This window comes from Sinocyclocheilus anshuiensis, unplaced genomic scaffold (assembly GCF_001515605.1).
Source record: "Sinocyclocheilus anshuiensis isolate Anshui unplaced genomic scaffold, SAMN03320099.WGS_v1.1 scaffold918, whole genome shotgun sequence".
Lineage (NCBI taxonomy): Eukaryota > Metazoa > Chordata > Actinopteri > Cypriniformes > Cyprinidae > Sinocyclocheilus > Sinocyclocheilus anshuiensis.
The window spans coordinates 361677-385529 of record NW_015540946.1 but is presented as its reverse complement, the minus strand read 5'-3'; the positions used below and the strand labels follow the sequence as shown (position 1 = coordinate 385529).

Below are 23853 nucleotides of genomic sequence, written 5' to 3'. Positions count from 1 at the left end.
TTTATTAGTCAAACAAGGATTTACAACTTTCTCCAGTGACATGTAATAATTATAGCTATTTTAAATGGAGGCATGAATGAATAAATGAACATCTGAGTTTGTGTTTGTGAAAGAGAGAAATAGAAAAAAGAGAAAGAGCCTATGTATGTGTGACTTTTGTATGACTTTTTTTAAGATGTCAGTGGCCATTTCTGATTATCAGAATGCATGCAATGTGCAATGACATCTGCATATATCTGACTATGTGAAAATAAATCTTTACACCACAATTTTATTAATATGTAAAAAAATATGTCTAACAAATAAAAAAAGAGCTTTTCCTTTGTGACTTAATGTTCACTTGGCATTTCATTCTCTGCATTTTCTTTCTCGTAAATGTAACAGCCCACCTTTCCAATGTTCACACCTTTTGGTCCAAACAGGTACCCGTAGCAGGGCACATGGCAGTATGGACTGCCCTCATGCTGCAGAAAATAGAGAAAATACAGCACATTATAAGGGAGCCTGAATCAATGATAAAGCAATCATTATGGTAGGTATTCTACAAATATTACACAATAAATCATTTACATTACATATAGGATTTACATTTCAGATTTAGCTACTGTTTTAATAGTGGAATTGAACATTTAATGAATCAAAAAATAATAAATAATAATATTTAATAACAAACAACTGACAAAATGTAAAAAATGCATTCAAAAATGCAATAAACATCTATCAGAGTAGGGAAGTTGAAGTAGTGAAGACGCAGCGACTGCATATTATGCTTTAATTGGAAGCAGTAGGTTGTATAGTAGCCTACCTCTGCATGGCCACCAGGGGTCAGTGTTTTCTTGCACCTAACACAGCGAAGACAAGGCCTGTGCCAGTTGCGACCCAGTGACATCACCTTCTCAGCTGCAGCATTAGACCATGACATCACATTACATCACATTAATACAACACAATGCTATTTTTGATGGTTATATATTTAAAAAAATTTAATTAAATGTATATTCAGAAAATTAACAAAAATAAATAAGGTATTTATTTAAATATAATTTGATATAAAACATGGAAAATATAAATATATAATTCAATTATACAATTTTGTGTATAATTTATAATTTGATCAGTTTGTACATGGCTGTATATGGCTAGAAAAGAACTACAAAGTCTTTAAATGTTACACTCCAGTCTAAATGATGAGTAACCATCGTAAACAACACTCACCTTTGACTTTTACCTTAAACTATTTTAAAAACATTTATTTATTGGAATTTTTGCTGTTCCTCTTTAAATGGACTCAAAATCTCAAAATGGTCAGACCGAATGCTGCACATATACAGCAGCACAAAACCATACACACACACACAGACACACACCAACCACAGACATTCCTGAAAGTTCTCAAATGTCTGAAAAGTCATAGTTTTGATTCACTGGACTCACCGAAATAAACTGCCTTTCCACAGCCGGGACACAGACAAGTCTCTCCGGCAAACATGCGTGTAGTTGCAGTGGAAGCTACAAACAAGAGCAAAACCTTTATGTATCTGTATGTACATTTTTTTTAGCTTTTATATTCGTATAAGTTGCTGAACTATAACTATCATTTGAGCCAAGAAGGACCATAATTCATTCAAAATTACATATAGGCGCTTTTCTGTCTTGTGTCTCCTAGCATTCTATGTCTATGATATCTATTAGCCAGTTATTAATCTTGATCTGTTACTAAAACATTTTCATAACTTCTGGTTTGATGCTTCTGAAGGCCAGATCCAGGCTGGTGCGATTAAAGCTGTGCTGTACGATGTGCTTTGATAAGGATCTGCGGCACTTCATTTCACAAACCTACAGTCTTTAAATCAACGCTTCTGTCTCACATCAATGATGACAGACTGTTACCAATTTTAGATCCTAATGTCTCTTCCTGTGTTCATTTTATCAAAGTGAACCCATGGTGCTTGGCTCATGGGTTTAGGAAATCTGTTACGTTCTGAGACATTCCTCCAGACGTTTCCAAAACGGTCCAAAAAACCCTCCCCTAACATTCCTGCAATCTCCCGCCTGTCGGAAAACACCTATTAACTGGGGAAATATTTCAGGAAAGGAGCCAATCAACGAAGACCATTAAAATTCCACCGCGTAAAATCCCTAGGGGGTCACTTTAGAAAACCATCCACCAACCCCTCCATTACAACACACAAGTTCTAGTATTTCTGTTTCCCACTCAGTGTGGGAATCTGTGTCTGTGTGTTAAAAAGTGCTGAGGAAGTGTTAATGTACATTGGAATGTGTGATACGATGCAGCACAGACGAGCGTGTCAATATAAATACAGTGGCTAAGAATAGCATATGGACACTTAAGTTACACTTAACTATGACTGAACGTCATTTCATTACAAGACAAAATCAAACCAAGAGGCATCTGCAGTCAAAAGATGCAAGAGCTTTTCTCAGGAATAACATCCCTTTTCTAGGCCATTTTTAATTACTTTTAACCAACTGAAGTCAAGGTGATTGTAGTAGATGTATGAAGTCAGTTCCCCCTCAAGTTCAACAGGTGTACCAGCAGAGAAAGCACATATGTGACCCTGGACCAAAAAAACAGTCTTAAGTGTCAATTTTTCAAAATTGAGCTGAATAAATAAGCTTTCCATTGATGTATGGTTTGTTAGGATAGGACAATATTTGGCCAAGATACAACTATTTGAAAATCTGGAATCTGAGGGAGCAAAAAAATCAAAATATTGAAAAAAATCGCCTTTAAAGTTGTCCAAATAAAGTCCTTAGCAATGCATATTACTAATCAAAACTGCAGTTTTTATATAATTACGGTAGGAAATTTACAAAATATCTTCATGGAACATGATCTTTACTTAATATACTAATGATTTTTGGCATAAAAGAAAAATCAATAATTTTGACCGATACAATGTATTTTGCTACAAATATACTCCAGCGACTTAAGACTGGTTTTGTGGTCCAGAGACACATATGTAGTTTACCACTTTAAAGGGATAGTTCACCCACAAATTAAAATTACCCCATGATTTCCTCACCCTCAAGCCAACTTAGGTGCATATGACTTTCTTCATTCAGACGAATACAATCGGAGTTATATTAAAAAATGTTCTGGCTCTTCCAGGCTTTATAATGGCAGTGAATGGGTAGTAATATTCAATAGTCCAATAGAAGTCCAATAAAGTGCATCCATCCATCATTAAACAAGTGCTCCACACGGCTCCGGGGGGTTAATAAAGGCCTCCTGAAGCGAATCGATGCGTTTTTGTAAGAAAAATAACCATAACCAGTTTATTTAAAACTTTATAAATTGTAATCGCTGACTGTTTTATGCGGGTACATGAGAGAGTGGCGTTCCAGCAGATAATATAGTATGTATGCGTAGCGTAAGCTCCGGAGAGAAGTAACGAATGCGGAAGGGCAGAGGAGAGAGCAAAACAAAACACAGGTCACAAATGAGGATTTGTAAAGAAAAATGTCATTGGATTTCGATAAGCCAAGAGGAGTTTGGGTTTCCTTTGCTAAACAAAGGAAACTTTGTACTTTATTTGACTTCTATTGGACTATTGAATATCACCACCCATTCACTGCCATTATAAAGCTTGGAAGAGCCAGGACATTTTTTAATATAACAGAATTTATTCGCCTGAAAGAAGAAAGTCATGGGGTAATTTGCATTTTTGGGTGAACTATCCCTTTAACTAAGGACATATACCACTAACATTTGAGAACCAAAAAGTGTCCAAATACTTTGTTTTAATTTTTGACAGTATATTATGGAAACCACTTTTGCCTAAGAGTATAAGAATAAAAATAAAAAGGTAATTGTGACTTTATATCTCAGTGTGATATATCTCACAAGTGCCACTTTGTTTCTCACAAGATTACTTATTTTTCTTATTTTAAACTATTGCATAATTACTTTATTTTTTGCTTTTGACTTTTCATGGTATAAATATTGTTTTATCATTTCAAACCTAACAAACCATTTTGTAAAATTTTTGCTTGAAATATGTGTTTGAGATACATTTACTGAATTCTTCAGTGTCACTTGAACTTTCAGAATTCATTCTAATATGCTGGTTTGCTGCTCAAGAAACATTTCTTAGTATTAGCAACGTAGAAACAGTTGTGCTGCTTAATATTTTTGTGGAAACAGTGATATATATTTTGTAATCACGATTCATTGATGAATAGAAAGTTCCAAAGAATAGAAAAGAATTTATTCGATATTATTCGATTATTATATTTTAACATTTTAAATGCATTTACTGTCACTTTTATACATGTAATTTGTTCTTGCTGAATACAATTTTTTTTCTTACTGACCCCAAACTTTTGAACAGCAGTCTATGTCTAAATGACAGTACCTTTAGGTTGATTATAGCTGATCTGTGAGTTGGTCCAAGGTGTGGTGGGCGATCCGTCTGAAGGGCTGTTACATGATTTGTTGACCGGTGTTTGAGGAGGTGTGTCATATATGTAAGATCCCGCCCCTCCAATATTTACACCTACCAATGAGAGGACAGAACAGTGAGAACCATTCCATTACTGCCTGAGTGAGTGTTAGTGGTGGATAAAGCTCATATCTAAGTGTTCAGATTCTCCTAATGCAGATAGCACTAGACAAAAGCCAAAAATATCCTCTTCGGGTCCTGATAAAATGTATCTCTCCTGAACTGCGCACTCACTTGGATAGTATATTACAACCTGAAACAAGCATATTCTAATGTCTGAGTGTGCATTAACATAAGCTATACACTGAAACCTAGCATCTTACCAAACACAATATTTTCCTACTTCTAAACACACACACACAAACCTCAGTCAGCCACTATATGCGTCTCTCTTATGTCTTCACTGGATCTGCTTTAACTCTTCTGGTGTCTTAAGTGTTTAGGAAGACAGGGCGACATTTTTATTGTGAATGTATGTGTACATGATGATAATTGTATGCATTCAGGCAGATATTGTTGCAACTATTAATATGGTTTGTAAGTGAAAATAGGACTGTCTGTAAGTGGTCATCGTCTGTTCCCGTCTCTGTGGTTTAGATGTATCCCACTTAACAGACTGCGAAAAGACAAATCTTCACTTCACTAGTGAATTCTGTCATTTGATCTCATGAGGAAATTAACTAATTAGTTTTAAGTAAAGGTACCGAGTGAAATGTCCCTGTATAATCTGGTTCAACCTGAAAGACCTGCTTTGATCTGGATGATTTCAACCAACAAGATATAAGATATTAAAACCATAGTTTTCATTTTTGAGTCATCATGAACTCATTCGCTTGTTCCAAACTTGTACGACTTTATGATATTTTGAAGAAACACAGTTATGTAAGGACTGAGCTCTTTTTAAACTTTTTAAAAATTTCAGAAAGATGAAATGCAACTTACAAAAACTTTTTAGCTTGGCCTTTTTTAGGTTTCTTTCCTTATTTCTTTCTTTCTCTCACACACACACACACACGATAAGGTTTCTAGTGGTAAGTGTACTGTCTTTATTTGGAAGGTTATTCTAAAAGTCACTGAGAGTCAGATGTCGCTAAATGAGCCCTGATTCAAACCTTTATTTCCTGTGCATGAACACATGCCGCATAAAGAGCAAGTAGCACTAAAGACCCAAATACACATGAAAAACCTATGAGCCCCAAGATTCTCACTCAGCTTTGTATGAAAATACATTCTATTTTACGTGTAAAGTATCTCAGTTGCACACACACTCACAACATGGCTTACAAACTGCAGTTACAACTTACTGTACATACCTTTTGGTCCAAAGAGGGTTCCATAACAGGGCTTATGACAGTAAGGCAATCCATCATGCTGTGTGTGAGAGACAATATCTTTATTAGTCCATTTTAACTTTATTTTACTTAATTAGCAGAATTTCTCATTGTATGTACAGTAGCTTTGCTGCACACACATAACAAAAGCTTTATGTCAATAAAACACACTAAACCTATTGAAATATAAAGAATATTTTTCCCAATTCAGTTTAAGCGCTGACATAACCTGAACAAATATAAATATTCTGGCTTAGAAATACTAATTATTTTTCTATAAAAATGTCTATTTCTAAATATTAAAATTTGTTCCAGGCACTCTTCTACTAAAACCTGCATTTTCAGGCAAGGTAAAATTATCAGAAGTGTGTGTGGAAGACAGAATGAAAGAGAGAGGCTTGTGTCGTGCTAGATTCATTAGAGGTCATTGTTTATTCTTCTGTTCCTTCCTGCTCCTCCCAGACTGAATAAAAAGACCCAGTCAGGCTCAAATTAGACTAAAATTCAAGCCTCCTAACACGCACTCAAACGCATACACACTAAAATAGAGGTGTGTGTTTGAGTGTGTTTTACTTGTGCACATAACAGTGCACAAAAAAAAAAGCCAAAATAACATGCTAAAATGAGTAAATACATATTAGGAATATTATATATATTTTTTTATTATTATTACATTTATTATAATTTTTTTGTTTTTTACATTTATCATCATCAGGGATTTTTTATGTATATTTTATATATTAAAAGCAATATCTTTCTCAGTGTCTCTGTTGTGAGCTAAAAATACTGTTTGTGTTCCAACTGAGAGCTGTTTCCAAAAGAACAGAATTGGGGAAAAAGCCAGTCGACACCTGCAGTGAGTGAACACTAACAGCAACACACAACCTCCTGCTGTTTTGAACACAAAAAGAGAAAAGGAGCACACACACAATAAAGGGAACACAGTAACTGTAATAAAAGAGTAACAAGACTAAATATATCCTTCATTGAGACAATAAAGAGCTGTTTGTCCATCCATTTTTATCAACACAAATTAAAAAAAAACAATAGAAAAGACAAAACACTCCTTAATTTTAGGTCAGAACACGTCTTATAATTAAACTAAAGCTTTGTGTGACTATTCTGTTTGTGTGCATGCAAGCGTGAGCGTGTTGACTGAGAGAGAGAGAGAGAGAGAGAGAGAGAGAGAGAAAGAGAGAGAGAGAGAGAGAGAGAGAGAGAAAGAAGAAGGGAGAAGGAAGAAAGGAAGAGAGGCAGAAAGGCAGACAATTGCTTTCTGGTTTGAATGAACTCTTATCTTTGTCCCTCCATTGTCCTTGTAATAGTTCTTGTAAACACAAACAGTAACTTTGAGTGTGGGAGAGGAAGAGCATATGCTTACAGATATACCTACTTGTTCAGTAAAATGATTTGAACTAGCTGTACCAGACTGAACATGTGTTTGAAAATGACAGATTACTGCTATTTCTCTGCAGTTAAGAATATTATGATTTACCTTTTCATATAAGAGGCAAGTAGCAGTAAAGCCCCAGACTAAAAGAATCTGTTTCACTTCCTGTTACCACAGCCAGTCAGTCTTCACCCTGCTGTTCTTGTCAATCTCTTTTCTGTTTTATACTGTAAAACTGACTGAATAAAGCATCATCAAACACTTTTTAGTAAGGATATTAATTTCTTGTCCTTTCGTTCTTTGCTATTTTGACGTTCAGGGATCAAAAAGAGTATGGGAATGGCTTTTTGTAACAGTTTCAAGAAAACAAACATGCTTAAATGTTCCATCCAATATTAAATAGATAAATAATGAATATATTCGTAATTGTAATCTCTCCCTGACAGACAGATCTAATGAGGTTACTATAAATACTAATTCTATGGGTTTACAGTCATTGTAGGATTTCAATTCCTCCATAAACTTCTACTCGTGATGAGTGACAAGTCTACAGGTGAAATATAGACTTACAAAGGGATGAACGATCATTTAACCCAAACAGGGAAACAAGACAACTCTTATCACTGAACTAGAAAATGTCTCCTAACGTATCAGACAGGACCCTCACACATGTCAGTTCAATAAAAAGGAGAAAGGGAACAAAGAAGAAAGAAAAAAGGACAATGAGGGGAACCCAAATAGAAGTGGACAGGGATGACCTACAATCAGTGTCAGCTCAATGGATTGATCTTGTGTGGTCGCCTGCTAAACTATGACAGTGGATGTGAAGCCTCACACTGTGAAACTCTGCTGTTACAGTACATACAGACCAAGAAGCAGGACATCCAGAATCACAGTCTATCTCGATGTAATATCAGCTTTAGTTCTGCTTACCTCCGCATGGCCTCCAGCAGACAGAATCTTACTACATCGTTCACATTTCAGACAGAAACGGTGCCAGTTTTTCCCCAGAGAGCTCACTTTCTCAGCTAGAACAGGGAGAGAGTATAATGTGTTATCTGATCAGCATGTGTGATATATAATGCTGAGGATGACCGCCTTAACTGCAGTAATCTATATCTAAATTACACACAGTTAATAAGATTGCAATTGTCCAGTAGTGATAAATTTCTGTTTGGCTGCTTTGCATTTCAGTCAAATGGCCTCTTCTATTCTAAGTGGGTGGTTTGTGGCCAGTAAAAGCTGCTAATTGGACCAGACTATGTGTTAGTCAAAAACCTAACTTTGTATGACTAGCATCACATGGTCTTCTTGTTCTATGTCTCTGAACTGAAAGAAAGCAAGACAAATAGAAATATCAAGCAAGCACTACTATTTAAAAGTTAAATTTAAATAGTTTAAGTTAGATTTAAAAAAAAAAAAGTAATACTTCCATTCAGTAAGGATGCATTACATTGATCCAAACCTTTTGTAATATTACAAATGTCTTTACTATTTCAAATAAATGCTGTTCTTTTGAACTTTCCTTAATCAATGAAACTGTAAATTTATCACACCATGCAAATATTAAGCATTACAACTGTTTTCAACATTAATAATAAGAAGGAGTGTTTCTTGAACAGCAAATCAGCATATCAGAATGATTTCTGAAGGATCATGTGACACTGAAGACAGGAGTAATGATGCTGAAAATTCTGCTTTACTATCACAGGAATAAATTACATTTTAAAATATATTACAAATAGAAGTTATTCAAAATATAAATAACATACGACCATAAGAGACTTCTTTTAAAAACATCAAAAAATCTTACATGCTTCAAACTTTTGAATGGTAATGTTCTTTGAATCATTATTTATATGACTTTTATAGTTACTCTTACAGCAAATTCATAGATATTTACAGTTGTGTCCAGCTCAGCAAATGCTGAAACACAGCAACTACAATTTTGTGTTTGCTTGTGCATGTATATCTAAAGAGATATCTATAAACAATATTTACAAGAGCTCTGAGAAGACTATCCACACAAAATACTAATTCTTTAGGGTGGAGGCTGTATCTGTGTTTGCAGCTTAACAATGCAGCATCAAAGGAGAGGAAAAACGAACTGGACCATCTGAAGAATTACTCCAAATGGAGATACTGTTTCAGTCCAAACCCTGCTGCGTCAGATTTGCCATCAAGTGAATGTCGATAAGTGCATCTTATCTCTGACCTTTCTGATCTTCACAAACAGTTTTTGTGCACAACCAAACGAACAACCATTTCACTGATATTTTAAAAGAAACTAAGTGATGACAAAGCACTGTTATTTAAACGTTTGCGGTTAGCAAGATTTTTTTAATTTTATTTTGTTCTTTTGAACTTTCTGTTCATTAACGAATCCTGAAAAAACTATTATGGTTTTTACAGAAATATTAAGCAGAACTGTTTCCAACATTGATAATAAGAAGAAATGTTTCTTGAGCAGCAAACCAGCATATTAGAATGATTTCCGAAGGATCATGTGACACTAAAGACTGGAGTAACAACTGTTAAAATTTCAGCTTTGCCATCACAAAGATAAATGGCATTTTAAAATGCATGCAAGTAGAAAACAGTGATTTAAAACTGTATTTCACAATATTAGGGTTTTTAGTTTATTTTTGATAAAAAATAATGCAATCTCTTACCCACCCCAAATTTTTGAACAGTATTGTATACTGATTTTCAGCCAGCTTCAGTCTATTTAAAAATGTTTTACAACTTCCACTGCACAACAAACTGCTTGAATGTGTTCTCTCTTACTCAATCAGCCCTTGAATAAAAAAAAAAAAAAAATCTCTAGTTTGCTATGACCAAACACACAGTAAACAGTCATGGACTTTGGAGGACAGGAGTGAGAAATACAAGCGATTCAGAGAAAAACACACTGGTCAACATGCCACAATCAGTTAATCAATAAGCATATTTTCTGTAATTATAATATACCTAAAGAAGGAGCTATGATATGATATAAAAACATTTTCCATTCCAGGTTGACATTGTGCATGTGGGGGACTAAACCCACCTCCCCAATGCCCTATATGCTTACTACCACCCACACACCCACACACACACACACACACACACACAAGTCAGGTCAAACAGAGAGCACACTGACTCAGACATATTCAGAACTCTAGGCTTAGTGGGGATATCAAATCATCAAGCTCCTCTTCAACACAGCCAGAAAGATAGTTACTCCATCCACTAACCTGCAACAGTAGCACAACAGATCCGCTCACTTTATTCAAGATTCCCTTGCCAAATTCTTACGTAACACCGTCACCCAATTCTCTTTTCACGGGCTATAGCATTTACTAGCCCAGTGGATACTGGATGCTGGGACAGAATACTAAACAGGAGCTAACAATAATGGGACAGACTAGAGAACATCCTCCAATGTGGTTGTGGGAGCATCAGGGTCATTTGTTCTTGACCCATCAATAACAATACTTTTGCACAGGCTGCAAAATTAACCCTTATCTTCTTCTTGTGACTGACAGCTTGGGGTCCCAGAGATCTCTATGCTGTACAGGAAAAAAAAAAAAAGTAATTTTGAAATTAACCTATTATTTTACCCTAAATCTTTTCCTCTGACCCAGTTAAACTCACTAGACAGATTAATTGAACCTTTTTACAAAGACACATACTTTTCATGTTTATCAAGGACAGCAAGACCACATTTAGTCACGAAAAATACATTAAATCAAATACCAATTCACTATTGAGTAATGATGTGTACAGCAGAGAATATTAGTATATGTAAATTAATTGCGTTTATTAATAACAAAAGTGGACTTTTGTTATAAAGCATATAAACATACACACATGCGCGCGAACACACACAAATCAAGTATCAGTCCAAAGTGTTTTTGAACTATTTAACTGGATATGGGGTATTTAAGACCACCAAAAGAAAACATAAGTGTTTAAATCACACTGATTATAACCGAATGGCCCCAAAACAAACAAATACGCTTTTCAAACTCTTGCTATGTAACTCTGTCAAGTTTTGCATTAGTTTATTCCTTTTAAAAAAAGAAATTACCCCTGACCACATACCCATGCAATTTAAGTCAATTAGTCCAGTCCAATAATACAATACCAATTGAACGTGGCTTGTACTTCTGCTGAGTGATGATTCTAGTTGAAAAACTCTCACCGAAAAATACAGTCTTATCGCATCTTGGGCAAATGGACGTCATTCTCTAGAAGAGTCTTGCTGCTGCGCAGGTTCGGTTCTGTTCGTTGTCTGTCTCTCAGCGGCGCTGCACACTGTGTGCAACACGAGTCGCGTCGCGGCGTTTATTTAACTTTAAAGAGCCTCCGCGCTTGTCTCATGAATATTAAATACGTTGCGTGACGTTCGACCAGTAAACTCTGATTGACTGAAAGGTAACGAATCCTGAAGGCTTGGCTTGTAAATATTAATTAGGAAACACTGCTGGACGCCCCAAGGTTACCAAGCAACGTCAGCTTGACCTTGTTAATATTCATAGCCTTCGCCATAATGGAATTCGTTAATACGCATCGAGCTGCGTGGCACAGTTACGCCACGCCTTTGGCTTGACCAATGAGGAATGCTTCTTATATGTCAATCAAAACAAAAACACGCAAAGCTACCCATCAAACTCTCCCGACTTCACAAGCTTGTCACTAAATAAAAGTTGTTAGTCTGTTTTGTCCTTTGTCCTATGAATTTTGAGACATTAGGAGTTTATGTCTCAAGAATTAAAACGAAGCCGTTTTAAAAATCTTGGAAAATATTTAAAGGCTGTAAGAATGTGATTTTGTTTTTATTGACATATGGTGTTTTAGATTAAAACCACAGCACTGGCAGTCCTTAATGCCATTTGAATACTGGTCAATTTTGAGGTTTTGGGTTATTTTGCTTTCATGCAATATCTTCTTTCAGAAAACATCCAAAATATACATTTAAGTGCTTATTTTATCACACTTTATGCATGCGTAGATTTTAATTACAATACATTTCTTTAAAGGCTGTTTTCTCAAAATGAGTTTCCAGTTTTATTCCTATCTATATTCTGAAGGGTTTTACAGAGGGGTTGTTCATATATCATTTGCCTGATTTATATAACATTTTATGAAACAGCAAGAATGAAACAGAATTTTGAACCTGGCTTTACCTAATGTTCAGATTTATGTTCTGGAAATGTATTCAAATTTGTGCACATTTAATTAGTGCATGTGCACATTTAAACATAACAGTTCAGTAAACTTGTAAAATAAAACCCTGTCTTAATGCACTGTGATTAACCATGGTGAAATTTGTTATTAGAGTATTGATGAATTACAAAGTTTTCTTTTTTTTTTTAATGGAGCACATTAAAGTGACCCAAAGTTCACCATTTCACTGTCATGTTATTCCAACTTCCAAACATGTATGACTTTCTTTCTTCCATGGAATACAGAAGGAGATGTTAGGCAGAATGTTAGGGACTGACAGCCTCAGGCAACAATCACTTTCTTTGCTACTTTTTTTTTTTTCATACAGTGAATAGTGTCATACTGTGAAAGGCTGTCATTCCACCTAACATCTCCTTTGTGTTCCAACAAACAAAGAAAGACATATGGGTTTGGAACAACATGAGGATAAATAAATAATGGCAGAATTTTAATTTTTGGATGAACTTTGGTAAACCCAAACTTTGTTATGCTAATGTTTACTGAAGCAGAAACCATCCCCGCTCTCGTTCAGTAAAGATACTGTAATTAGTGCGGTCTAAATAGATGCATGTGAATGATGGAGGCATCAGTAAATGCACGTTCAGCTACTGGCATCACCACTGAGATAATAGATGATCTCATTCTTGTGTCCTTAGATGGGGTCAAAGGTCACCTCATGAGAGACAGCAATCCATGGTACCAACTGTTTAAGACTCTCTCAACTCTCACATAGTCCATTACATAACACTGTCCATGGACCTTATACCCTCAAATGTAGTGTTAATAGCCATCAGTATTACAGTATTAAACAAATAATATATTGTATAATAGTGTAATTTATCTCCGTTTCACTTGCTTTGTGTTTTATTTGTATATTTATTTGTGTTTCTTATTATTATCATTGTTGAAAACTGTGATACATTTTCAGTATTCTTTGATTAATAGAAAATGTATTTGAAATTATTTATTTGAAATAGAAATCTTTTGTAACAAAAAAAGTCTTTACGCTCACGTTTGATCAACTGAATGAATCCTTGCTGAATAAAGTATTTCTTTCTTTCTTTCTTTCTTTCTTTGTAGTATGTAATTATTTTAAAATATACTTTTTACAATGAAGCTTTAAGTAGAAAAGTCACCAGCTGCAACACACCGCTTAAGAACAGCCTTAGTTAAAATACTCAACAGTGAAGTAAGGCATATAATTGAGAAAGATGTTATGCTAAAATACTGTTCACTTAACATTCACTCATTGAAACACATCTCCTTTGGTCTGACATCACTGTGAAGTCATTATGACATCACTGAATGGACTGATCTGCGGAAGGCAGTGGGAAGAAGATGCTGGAACTTTGAATGAGCCTGTGTTGTTGCCTGCTCTTGCGTTTCACTTTATTATAGCGCCCCCTACTTGCGTCAAATACTTTGTATGGGAGTACTGGATGTATGTATTTTTTCTTATTTGTTGTCGTTTGTTCCTTTTACCTTAGGTTAAGATTTTACCTTTTACCTTATTTGTCTTAGTTTCGCCGTTTACATTATTTTTATATTCTTTTGTATTTTATGCCCTTTTGTGCTTGGAATAATTCAACTATGTTTCATTATTTAAACTATTTTGTTTGATGTTCATCACAAAAACCTTTTTCTACATTCCTATTAATAAATTGACATGAACAATTACTTTTAATATATAGTTGTTTATGTAACAGTTTATGTGAATGTTGTTACACCCTATCACCACTAGATGGTACCAGTGTTCACCAGAGTTTAATAAATACAGACAATAAAGCCAACAAGTCTCTGTTTCATTTGGTTCATTACTGAAAAAAAATCAGTGATTTATACAGTACATCAGTTTTCACAACACTTGCCTAAACTATTTAGAATGTTTCTGGAGTGTTAACTTACTACAAGAGTGATTGTTATAAAACAAACTGAAACTTAAAACTTTCAATTATTTGCTCATGCTGTACAGCAGTGAACATTCTGGCAATATTAGCAAAGGTTCTGGACTTTTTCATAATAGGCCCGATTCCTGACTTTTTTTTTTTTTGGCATCTGTTGGTGTCAGCTGAAGGCTGTGTGCCATGTATGGCTTACACTGAAAGTTTGTAATTTTTGCTCATTCTGTCGGGTGTTCAGAAAATTAACATTTGATTAATTATTATTTTACCTTGTTTGCACAGTTTGAGTTGGGTTGAACTAGTAAAAGATACAATTAAATATTATTCAGTAAAGTTACTAAATAAAATGTATTCTATCTGTGTACAAAGAATGGCTTTGTGTTTTTCTTTGCATATACCTTAGATGTACAAATACATATGCACCACTGTCCAAAAGTTTGGGGTTGGTAAGATTTTTTTCATGTTTTTGAAAGAAGTCTCTTTCAAAATGCTGCATTTATTTGATCAAAAATACAGCATATTTGAAATATATTTGATTATATATTGAAATGTCATTTATTTGGCAAAGCTGAATTTTCAGGAGCCATTACTCTACTCTTTATTGTCACATGATCCTTCAGAAATCATTCTAATATGCTGATTTGATGCTCAAGGAATATTTCTTATTATCGATGTTGAAAACAATTGTGCTGCTTAATAAAATGTTTGTGGAAACTGTCATTCATTTTTCCCCCAGATTCTTTGATGAATAGAAAGTTCAACAGAACTTCAACAAAATCTAATATTGTGATGTAGAGATCAAAAGTACCACCATTAACAGCCAATAGTGTCTTGGTAACATTCCACCATGTTTTGTCATGATGTAATGTGTGTGTTTTTATTTATTTTTCTCCAGTTTCTGGTGTAGTCTTCACAAATGTATCAAATACACTTTTATTTAAAAACAAAAAAACATTTAAAACATTTTTGCTCTAGAAAAGCTCTATATCAAAAAGTTTTTAAAAACAAACAAACAAACAAAAAAAGGTTAGAAATTCCAATCAAATTCTGATTGGAAGTTGCTGTGCACTTAATTGTTGGATAATGAAAGAGAAAATCTATATTCTGGAAAATCTAATCAAGTCCTAATATGTTGAACAGTAAACAGTAGTAGCATCCTATAAATCATTCATTATGATTAAAATAAAAACATTTATAAATGTGAATCTACATCTCTGTTCTCTGCACAGTCGAAAATCTCAGGCTGCTTTCACCCTGCCCATCATTTCAAGAACATGGACAAATGACCAGATGTCCCTGGTAGGGGTGGGGCAGAGGGCACACCTGGTAAGTTCAGTGGTGGGGTTGAAGAACACCAGCTCTGTTCAGAGTCAAGGGTCAATCTCCATGGGAATGATAGTGAGGATGACGTCCTCGTTGCCACGTCGAACCACTATGCGTAAACTGGTGTCCTTTTTGATGGATGTGCTCACATCCGTTGCCGTGGAGACCCGCTGACCATTGATAGAAATGATGACGTCATGTTCCTTAAATCCACCTCTACAGAAGAGACAGAGAAGAGGGGGCATTTGAGGAGGAGGACTGAAGAGGACTAAAATAATTCCTTTTGATTAAGGTCTCCTAATCTTCAGAGATTAAACTGAACCCTCTCCAGTTCTAATCAAATATTGCTGGATTTCCCAGAAATACTGCAAAATAGCTTCCAAAATCAACTCTTAAGGCTGTGCGTAATGTATTTTTACAGTTGTTGTAGAACTGTATGCTTCATCGAAACATCAACATCAAAAGTGTAATGGCTCTATAATTCAGACCTTATCACTTTAATTGGCTTGTTAAATCATATTTCAGAAACATACACCTACATCTACATTAGGCCAAACTAAACACATTCACATGCCCTCACAGAGTAACCACCTAGCTTATATACTAGACTTCACAAGTACTTCGTGTTTGTTGAACTGCAAGTGCGACATTTGGTGATCATCTGTTATTCAACAGTGAATCATAAGTGTAATGGTGTCACGCCGAGAGGGAAGAAGCTGTTATTTGTGTGTCTGGGTGCCATCTGAGCTTGTTCTTAACATGTCCAAGCTTTCAGGAAAACTAAAAATGTCCTGGATGAGGATGTGGTGGGCAGTGGATTGGACTGTGGTTGTGGAATTATATCAAAACAATGTTTCATGAACAAAGAATTTCATCACTTGTAACTGCAAACCCTAAATCTGCCTTTGAGTACATATTTGCTTTTGTTTTTTAACAAGCATATAATAAAGACAAGACACCTTAAAAATGTTCATGGATATGATGTGGCAGTGACAAGACCTGAGTCATAGGATATGTTGTTCCAAACCTGTTTGATTGTAGTGGAACGACATTTGGGTGCATAAAAGACAACATAACTTTAATTTTTAGGTGAACTATCCCTTTAATTTAAATGCATTTTCAGTACCCTAGATGCCTCTCGCTCTTACGCACAAAACGGTTTCAAACAATACAGAGGAACAGGTTTTTGTGTGAGTCAATAAACATGATGGGCTGAAATGATGAACCTCAGCAGGTTTTTGTGTGTATGTTTGAGTGTGTTTTGATAGGTGAGGGTCAAACATAAATGTAAAACATGAGGAGACAGATGGAGCCAAAGACAATATCCTTCCAAGCATGACGGCAGAGAGCATGTGGCCAGTAAAAACAGCATGTGAGTGCTGCCAAAGGAGTTGACCTGCACTCTTAACCTGCTTGGCATTATGGGACTTTGAGTTTTGGTGACTCACGCTGCAGCTGGGGTTTTAGAGATGACCTCAATCACATAGGCTCCTGACGTGATGTCAGGGAAGTCTCGCAGACGACCTCTCAGCTCTTTGGACAGTCTGTGAGCAGGAATGAACATAGTTACATCAGATCTGTTTTCTGTAATGAATTAAAGCGGTAAAATATTTTCCATCCAAAAAAAGAAAAGAAAAGGAAAACAATAGCCTCAAATTATAACATGGTACTATAAATCACACAAGAGTATAAAAACAGAGATCTCACAGAATTACAAAATAATGTAAGATCTTCCATAAGGTCATGATAGCAGCCTTATTAAAGAAGGTATTCATTAATTTGATGCATGGACGTGCTTATGTACTCACGCAGGAGTGAGGGTCATCATACGAACACCAATGTATCTTTTCTTAGTCACTCCTCGACCTGTAAAACAGCCAGAAGAACATAATGAAAGTTAGTCCACTAATAATTAGGTAACACACTCTATCTCATATACAGTATCACTTCTGAATATGAATGTACTGTCATACCTCTGGCCAGTCTGTCATACGACTCAGCGAGAAACTGTCGTATCTTGTCTGATGGAATAGCAAAGGAAATTCCGGCTGTCACTTTTAATGTGTTGATCCCAATCACTTCACCATCCTTTAGGAAAAAGAATGAGGTACGGACACAATTACCCTGCAGTACACTACTGATGTTCATTTACTTTAAAAATGACTTGAAAGTCCAGTAAACTAAGAAATGTACATCTACTGGTAACATCTACTGGAAATAAATTTGTTTCATTTAAGTCAAATATATTATTTATGACTGAAAAAAACTGACAATATTGGTCAAATATCAAAAACAATCGAGAACACATCTCATGATCTTTCATGCCTGTATCCCTTATTATAATCTATTCAGTTCTTACAGAATATAATAAAATAAAATTGAATAATTTAAATAATTTAAAATCAAATACTGTTAATGAAAATTAAAACTGTTACATTGTTTTTGGTAATTAAAATAAAGCTAAAATAAAAATAATTACAAATATTACATGTAAAACCTAAATGTAAATTAGAAATATTACCTTGGCAGCTAACTGAAGTAAATCAAGGATAGGCTGAAGTACTAAAATTACTAAACTAAAATTGAAATAAAGTAAATTGAAGCTAAATAGAAATATTAAAAAACCTACAACTAATCAAAATGACAAAAGCAAATAAAATTAGTAAAACAAACTAAAATTAAAATGGAAAGAGAAAATATAAAACTAAAGCTAATAAATAAATAAATAAATGTATAATATAATAGCACTGTACATAAATAATACTAAAATAACATTTCATTAATATTTCATGTCCATTTATTTATTTATTTGGTAGGTAGCCATGTAATACTCTAAGTGGTATAATGTATGGTCAAAAGGTTACATCACAAAATAAACATCTTTGGGATGATACAAGACCCCTCCACTTTGTGTCAGTGTCCCGATCCCCCTATAAGTGTTTATTTTTCGATACCGTACATAACCCTTCCATATTAACTCTTTACTATAATTCTTTAACTTGGGACAAGAACTTTTAAAAAAGCTGCCTTTTTTACACATTTGACTGATGCTTTGAGTTCCACAATGTCAAATTACATTCTCACTGGGGTAACATTACTATAACACCAGACATTTGCATTCTGGGAAAATAGGCCCTGATGATTACCACACAGTCATGCTCTGTGCCAATATAAGTATATTTGCAGGTTCATATGGGATATTATTCAACAGTTTTGGAATTAGGAAATGCTCACCAGATTGACTAATGGTCCTCCTGAGTTGCCATACTGTAAAAGAGACATTTCATGTGTTAAAACACGCTTGTGATTTATGGCTTGATTTGTGTGTGCATGGATGTGTGAGCCTCATGGTAAGACCATCAGATGGAGAGACACACATTAAAATAACAAATAATAAACATGTAATAAATAACTTTAAAATAAATATAAAGCAATAAATAAAATTTGCAGTTGTAATAATTCACTCACATTTATGATGGCATCGGTCTGAATGTAATCCATATCAGAGTTTCGTAGACCCAATTTGTGTGTGCATGGATGTGTGAGAGAGACACGTTAAAATAGCAAATAATAAAATATGTAATAACTTCAAAATAAAATGTACAGTTGTAGTAATTCGCTCACATTAATGATGGCGTCGGTCTGAATGTAATCCATATCTGAGTTTCGTAGACCCACCTCTTTCCCGCCTCTCTGCGTGGTGCTTACTATCCCTGTGGTAACCGTATTCTGGAGGGAAAATGGGCTGCCGATAGCAACCACAAATTCTCCCGGTCTGAGGTCAGCCGATCGGCCGAGGAGAAGCACAGGAAGCTTACTCTGTTGGGCAGAAAGAGAGAAAAAAGATATGTTTATTATGCAGGGAATGCAGCATTTATTTCAGTATCTGCTCGTAAGACAGAAATATCCCAACCCTTCACAATCCTAAAGCCTGCAAAAGCTTTAAAGGAACTTTAATTGATATCCAATAGTGGCCAGTGGCCACCCAACACAGCTGCTTTAGACATTCTAGCAACTTTATGACATTGCAAAGTCAGTCATGTGATAAATGCTGGTATCCAGGCATTCCATAATTCTACCCTTCAATTTCCTGAACTGCCCAGAACAGCCATACAGTTCTATTCTAACACCTCTGTGCATCCAATATCAGCTGTCTGCCAAACAGGAGTCTGGATATTAAATTAATATCTCTGAAACCTTATCGCCATGCAACCTTTATGACATCACGGAAAAGTAGGCACTTAGAACAGGATGGGACGAATCGGAATGCTGTTTTGCCCTTCCTGTGGGGAATCATTTATGGAATCTCCCCTCTCAACACAGGGGCTTGATTAGAATGATCATTGTGACAACAGAATATGCGTGTTTAGCCACTGCACTGGTGTCTGTTTTGTTTACTGACTGTAAAAATAGAGTCAGAGAGTAGATAGCAGACACGCTGAGCTTAATAAACACACTGGACCCCCTTTACATTCTCATTTTGCGTGCATGTATGGGCTCTGTATTTTACAGATTCGGATGATAGCAGTGCAAGCTGTATTTCATAAGAAAGCGGCGGCTGAAAGGTTTACGAGGGAAACAGTCGATGAAAAACCTTATATCTTCAATATTAGATGGTTTAGAGGTTGTGTAATGTCTGTCTGAACTCTCTAAGGCATGATTTGAAGATTATAGGAAGGTGTTCTACAAATTTACCACTATCTTACCTTAAAATGTTAGGCTGGAAGAATCTTTGTTGTTATATCTGAACAAACAGCATACACATTTTAACAATGATAAAGAAACAAAATGGCGGCCTTTGTTGAGGTACAGTTTCTACTCAAGCTGTACCTGCCTAATGGAGAGTAAGAAAACTAAGTCCAGAGCTGTAAACTGATCCTGAGCTTTTATCACGAGGTGAACTGTCAGCGAACTCGACCTGTGCTAACAGCGTTTTAAAATAGAAGAGGATAAAGACGACGATGACCGGCAAACTAGACAAAAAAAATGTATCACTCCCTTCTCCTTAAGCTAGGGTCCAAAATGTGCAGTGATAGGCTAAATTAAAGTTGTAAAAACTGTAATTCTCATCTCTTAAATGTAGTTTATAAATGTTTATAGCACTTTTACAGTTATAGAGGATATCGAAAAGCATGAACTAAATCCTCAATCTATTTCATTCCAGTTCTGTGGAATCCACCCTAATCAAGAATCCCACAGATGCAATATATATCCCTGCGATCACAGTATGTACGCTTTCCACAATCAAAGAATGGCTACACACTGCTCATGCTCCTGGTGGGAACATCAGTGCTCTATTGGGTTACCATTATATATAATTTAGATACTGTATCTACATAAATATAAGACAAGCTATTCAGACACACAAGTTACGTTGGTCATTTCAGCAGGTTGTGAGGTTACCATAACAGGCCATGAACTCTAATAAAGCTCTGCTATGTGAGACTACAGGTCAGCAGTTCCTTATAATCATTTACCAGCAGAAGCACCTGCATCCATCTGGCCTATAAAAGCACAACACTTACCCAGGTGTCTTTGTTAATGATACTGCAGTCTGAAAATACCAGTCAATATGGGACATGTAAAAACAGTCTCACCCTCACCCAATGCCAATGAAACACTAGAAAAACTTTGAGAAAGACTTTGTCACTTCCAAGATAAGGCTAGGATAGGGATCTCCAATGAGAGGTAGAAGACATGTGTCACAAGGAAGGCAAAGATATTGGCAAAACAGGATTTTATCTACTTGCAATAGAGATATACTATATATACACATACCATCCAGACTCATGTCAGGAAAAAAACAACACAAACACAATGAAAACAAACACCACTTGATTTTCTGTTAAGTGTTAGGACACCTCTCAAACCTTTATGTTATGTGGAGAAATAACAGTGAACATTTCTTCACCTATAAAATTGGTAGTGATGTATTATATTTCTTTAGGTGATTTTAATTTCCTTTCGAGTTGATTTTAATCAAACAGCAGTTTGTAGAGCTGAAACAGACATTTCCACTGCCTACAACCATTCCAGTAGTTAACAAGCACTTATGCAAGTGCAAAATGGGTAACACAGTCAGTCGAAGGTTTAGATTATTAGTATAAGGTTGTTGTGGAGCTACACAGAGTTTCCACAGGTTGACATTCCCATGCACTACACTCTTAAAAACCAAAATGTGCAGTGATAGGCTAAATTAAAGTTGTAAAAACTGTAATTCTCATCTCTTAAATGTAGTTTATAAATGTTTATAGCACTTTTACAGTTATAGAGGATATCGAAAAGCATGAACTAAATCCTCAATCTATTTCATTCCAGTTCTGTGGAATCCACCCTAATCAAGAATCCCACAGATGCAATATATATCCCTGCGATCACAGTATGTACGCTTTCCACAATCAAAGAATGGCTACACACTGCTCATGCTCCTGGTGGGAACATCAGTGCTCTATTGGGTTACCATTGCAAAAAGATAAGATCATGCTTCTGACACAAAGGTCACATCAGAACTCACAACACTTATTAGCCACAATGAAGCCAAGTCAGCCATTTTGTGCCGATGTGGCATGTTAGTCAACCATTTTGTGTCTGTATGAAATTATACTTTCCATCTACATGGAGAAACCACCCTGAAAACTTCCCTCTCCATTTCTTGCCCTTTCTCCTCACCACAAAGATGACTCAGTGTTCATGCCCGAACTCAAATATAGGCTATTATCAGTATATTAGAGCAGTGATTATACATTGGCAGGATATCAAAAATGGCTGTCACAGGAGCTAAAACTAAATGCTTTGTAATGTACTATATATACATATCAATGAAGGCACAGCTGCAAACCATCAAAAAGAACAAAACAAACAAAAGAAATAATAATAATGAATGAAAAATGAATCAATACCTACACATACACTTACAGTATATATACACACACACTAACACAGTCAGTCGAAGGTTTAGATTATTAGTATAAGGTTGTTGTGGAGCTACACAGAGTTTCCACAGGTTGACATTCCCATGCACTACACTCTTAAAAATAAAGGTGCTTCAAAAGGTTCTTCAAGCGATGCCATAGAAGAACCATTTTTGGTTCCACAAAGAACCATTCAGTCAAAGGTTCTTTAAAGAACCATCTCTTTCTTACCTTTTTATAATCTGAAGAACCTTCTTTCGCCCCAAAGAACCTTTTGTGAAACAGAAAGGTTCTTCAGATGTTAAAGGTTCTTTATGGAACCATTTAGACAAAAAGGTTCTTCTATGGCATCGTGAAGCACCTTTATTTTTAAGAGTGTACTAAAAATGTGTCTCTGCCTTTAAACATCAGTTTGCAGTTAGTCACAATCTGAACAAAAGCAGAAACAGCAGAATTCAAAAGACATGCAGTAAAAAGGAACTGGAGTTACTGAGATCACCGTCCCGCTCTGTCATCATTGTGCCCGACAGTAGGCACCTCGTCCCATTTTGTGCCTTTAATTACTGTGCTGTGTGTGACTTTAAAAGATAAGCGCCAGTTTAATTGCTAGCACTAAATTCTCCACTTGGTGAGTTTGTGTTGGATGTGGCTGTAGGTTATTTTCAGTGAGTGAGCTATTGAAGGTTCTTCCCAGAGGAAACCCCAGAGGAAGACTTAAAGGGGTCATATGATGCGATTAAAATTTTTCTTTTCTCTTTGAAGTGTTACAAGCTCTTGGTAAATAAAGAAGATCTCTAAAGTTGCAAAGACTAAAGTCTCAAATCCAAAGAGATATTCTTTATAAAAGTTAAGAGTCAACCACGCCTACCTAAAACGGCTCATTCTAACACGCCCCCACGTCTACGTCACGATGTGGGAAGATTTGCATAACGCTGCCCAAATGTTCACGCAAAGAAAGAAGGCGTAACTTTTATTCTCGCTGTAGTATTGTTGCTGCCGCCATGTCGTGAAGACGCTGTGTGTTTCGTTGTGAAAGCGAAACTACTTTGTTTAGCCTTCCAAAAGAGGAGGATATCTGCTTCGTCATGCATAGAGCTGATCCGTGCTGCTCACTGAGGAAATACATCAACTTCGCGCTGTGGATCGCCGGATCGGCTTTCACCGTTGACGAAGCGGAGTCGTCACATGTGGTTGCCGCAAGCCTGCCGGCATTTCCTCACTCTAGCCCGGCAGCGCTCACTCAAGCCCGCCGTGTGTGACGCTGTGTGTTTCGTTGTGAAAGCGAAACTACTTTGTTTGGCCTTCCAAAAGAGGACACGA

The 23853-nt window shown here is 35.8% G+C and overlaps 2 protein-coding genes across 4 annotated transcripts in view; both read right to left on the bottom strand.

The window, feature by feature from the left end:
* Positions 1 to 165: 165 nt before the first annotated feature.
* Positions 166 to 11547, bottom strand: LOC107689776 (cysteine-rich protein 2). 3 transcript variants are annotated; one of them, XM_016487919.1, is made up of 7 exons: positions 11317 to 11547; positions 8121 to 8215; positions 5780 to 5837; positions 4380 to 4520; positions 1435 to 1509; positions 806 to 900; positions 166 to 464 (listed from the first exon to the last, which is right to left on the bottom strand). In XM_016487919.1, the coding sequence occupies exons 1-7, from the start codon at positions 11414 to 11416 to the stop codon at positions 330 to 332; spliced, it is 699 nt and encodes a 232-aa protein (XP_016343405.1). In that variant the 5' UTR covers positions 11417 to 11547; the 3' UTR covers positions 166 to 329. The 3 variants fall into 3 exon arrangements, with proteins under 3 accessions (XP_016343405.1, XP_016343406.1, XP_016343407.1); XM_016487920.1 differs by having other exon boundaries at positions 11374 to 11545; XM_016487921.1 differs by having other exon boundaries at positions 11274 to 11335.
* A 3818-nt stretch (positions 11548 to 15365) lies between these two features.
* The window catches only part of LOC107689831 (serine protease HTRA1A-like), a 25719-nt gene continuing 17231 nt past the window's right edge, over positions 15366 to 23853 (bottom strand). The window contains exons 5-10 of the mRNA XM_016487993.1: positions 19247 to 19441; positions 18857 to 18889; positions 17596 to 17710; positions 17431 to 17488; positions 17071 to 17166; positions 15366 to 15838 (exon numbers count right to left, since the gene is read on the bottom strand). Coding sequence (XP_016343479.1) covers positions 15670 to 15838; positions 17071 to 17166; positions 17431 to 17488; positions 17596 to 17710; positions 18857 to 18889; positions 19247 to 19441 — 666 coding nt within the window. The 3' untranslated portion in view covers positions 15366 to 15669. The remainder of the gene's footprint in view (positions 15839 to 17070; positions 17167 to 17430; positions 17489 to 17595; positions 17711 to 18856; positions 18890 to 19246; positions 19442 to 23853) is intronic.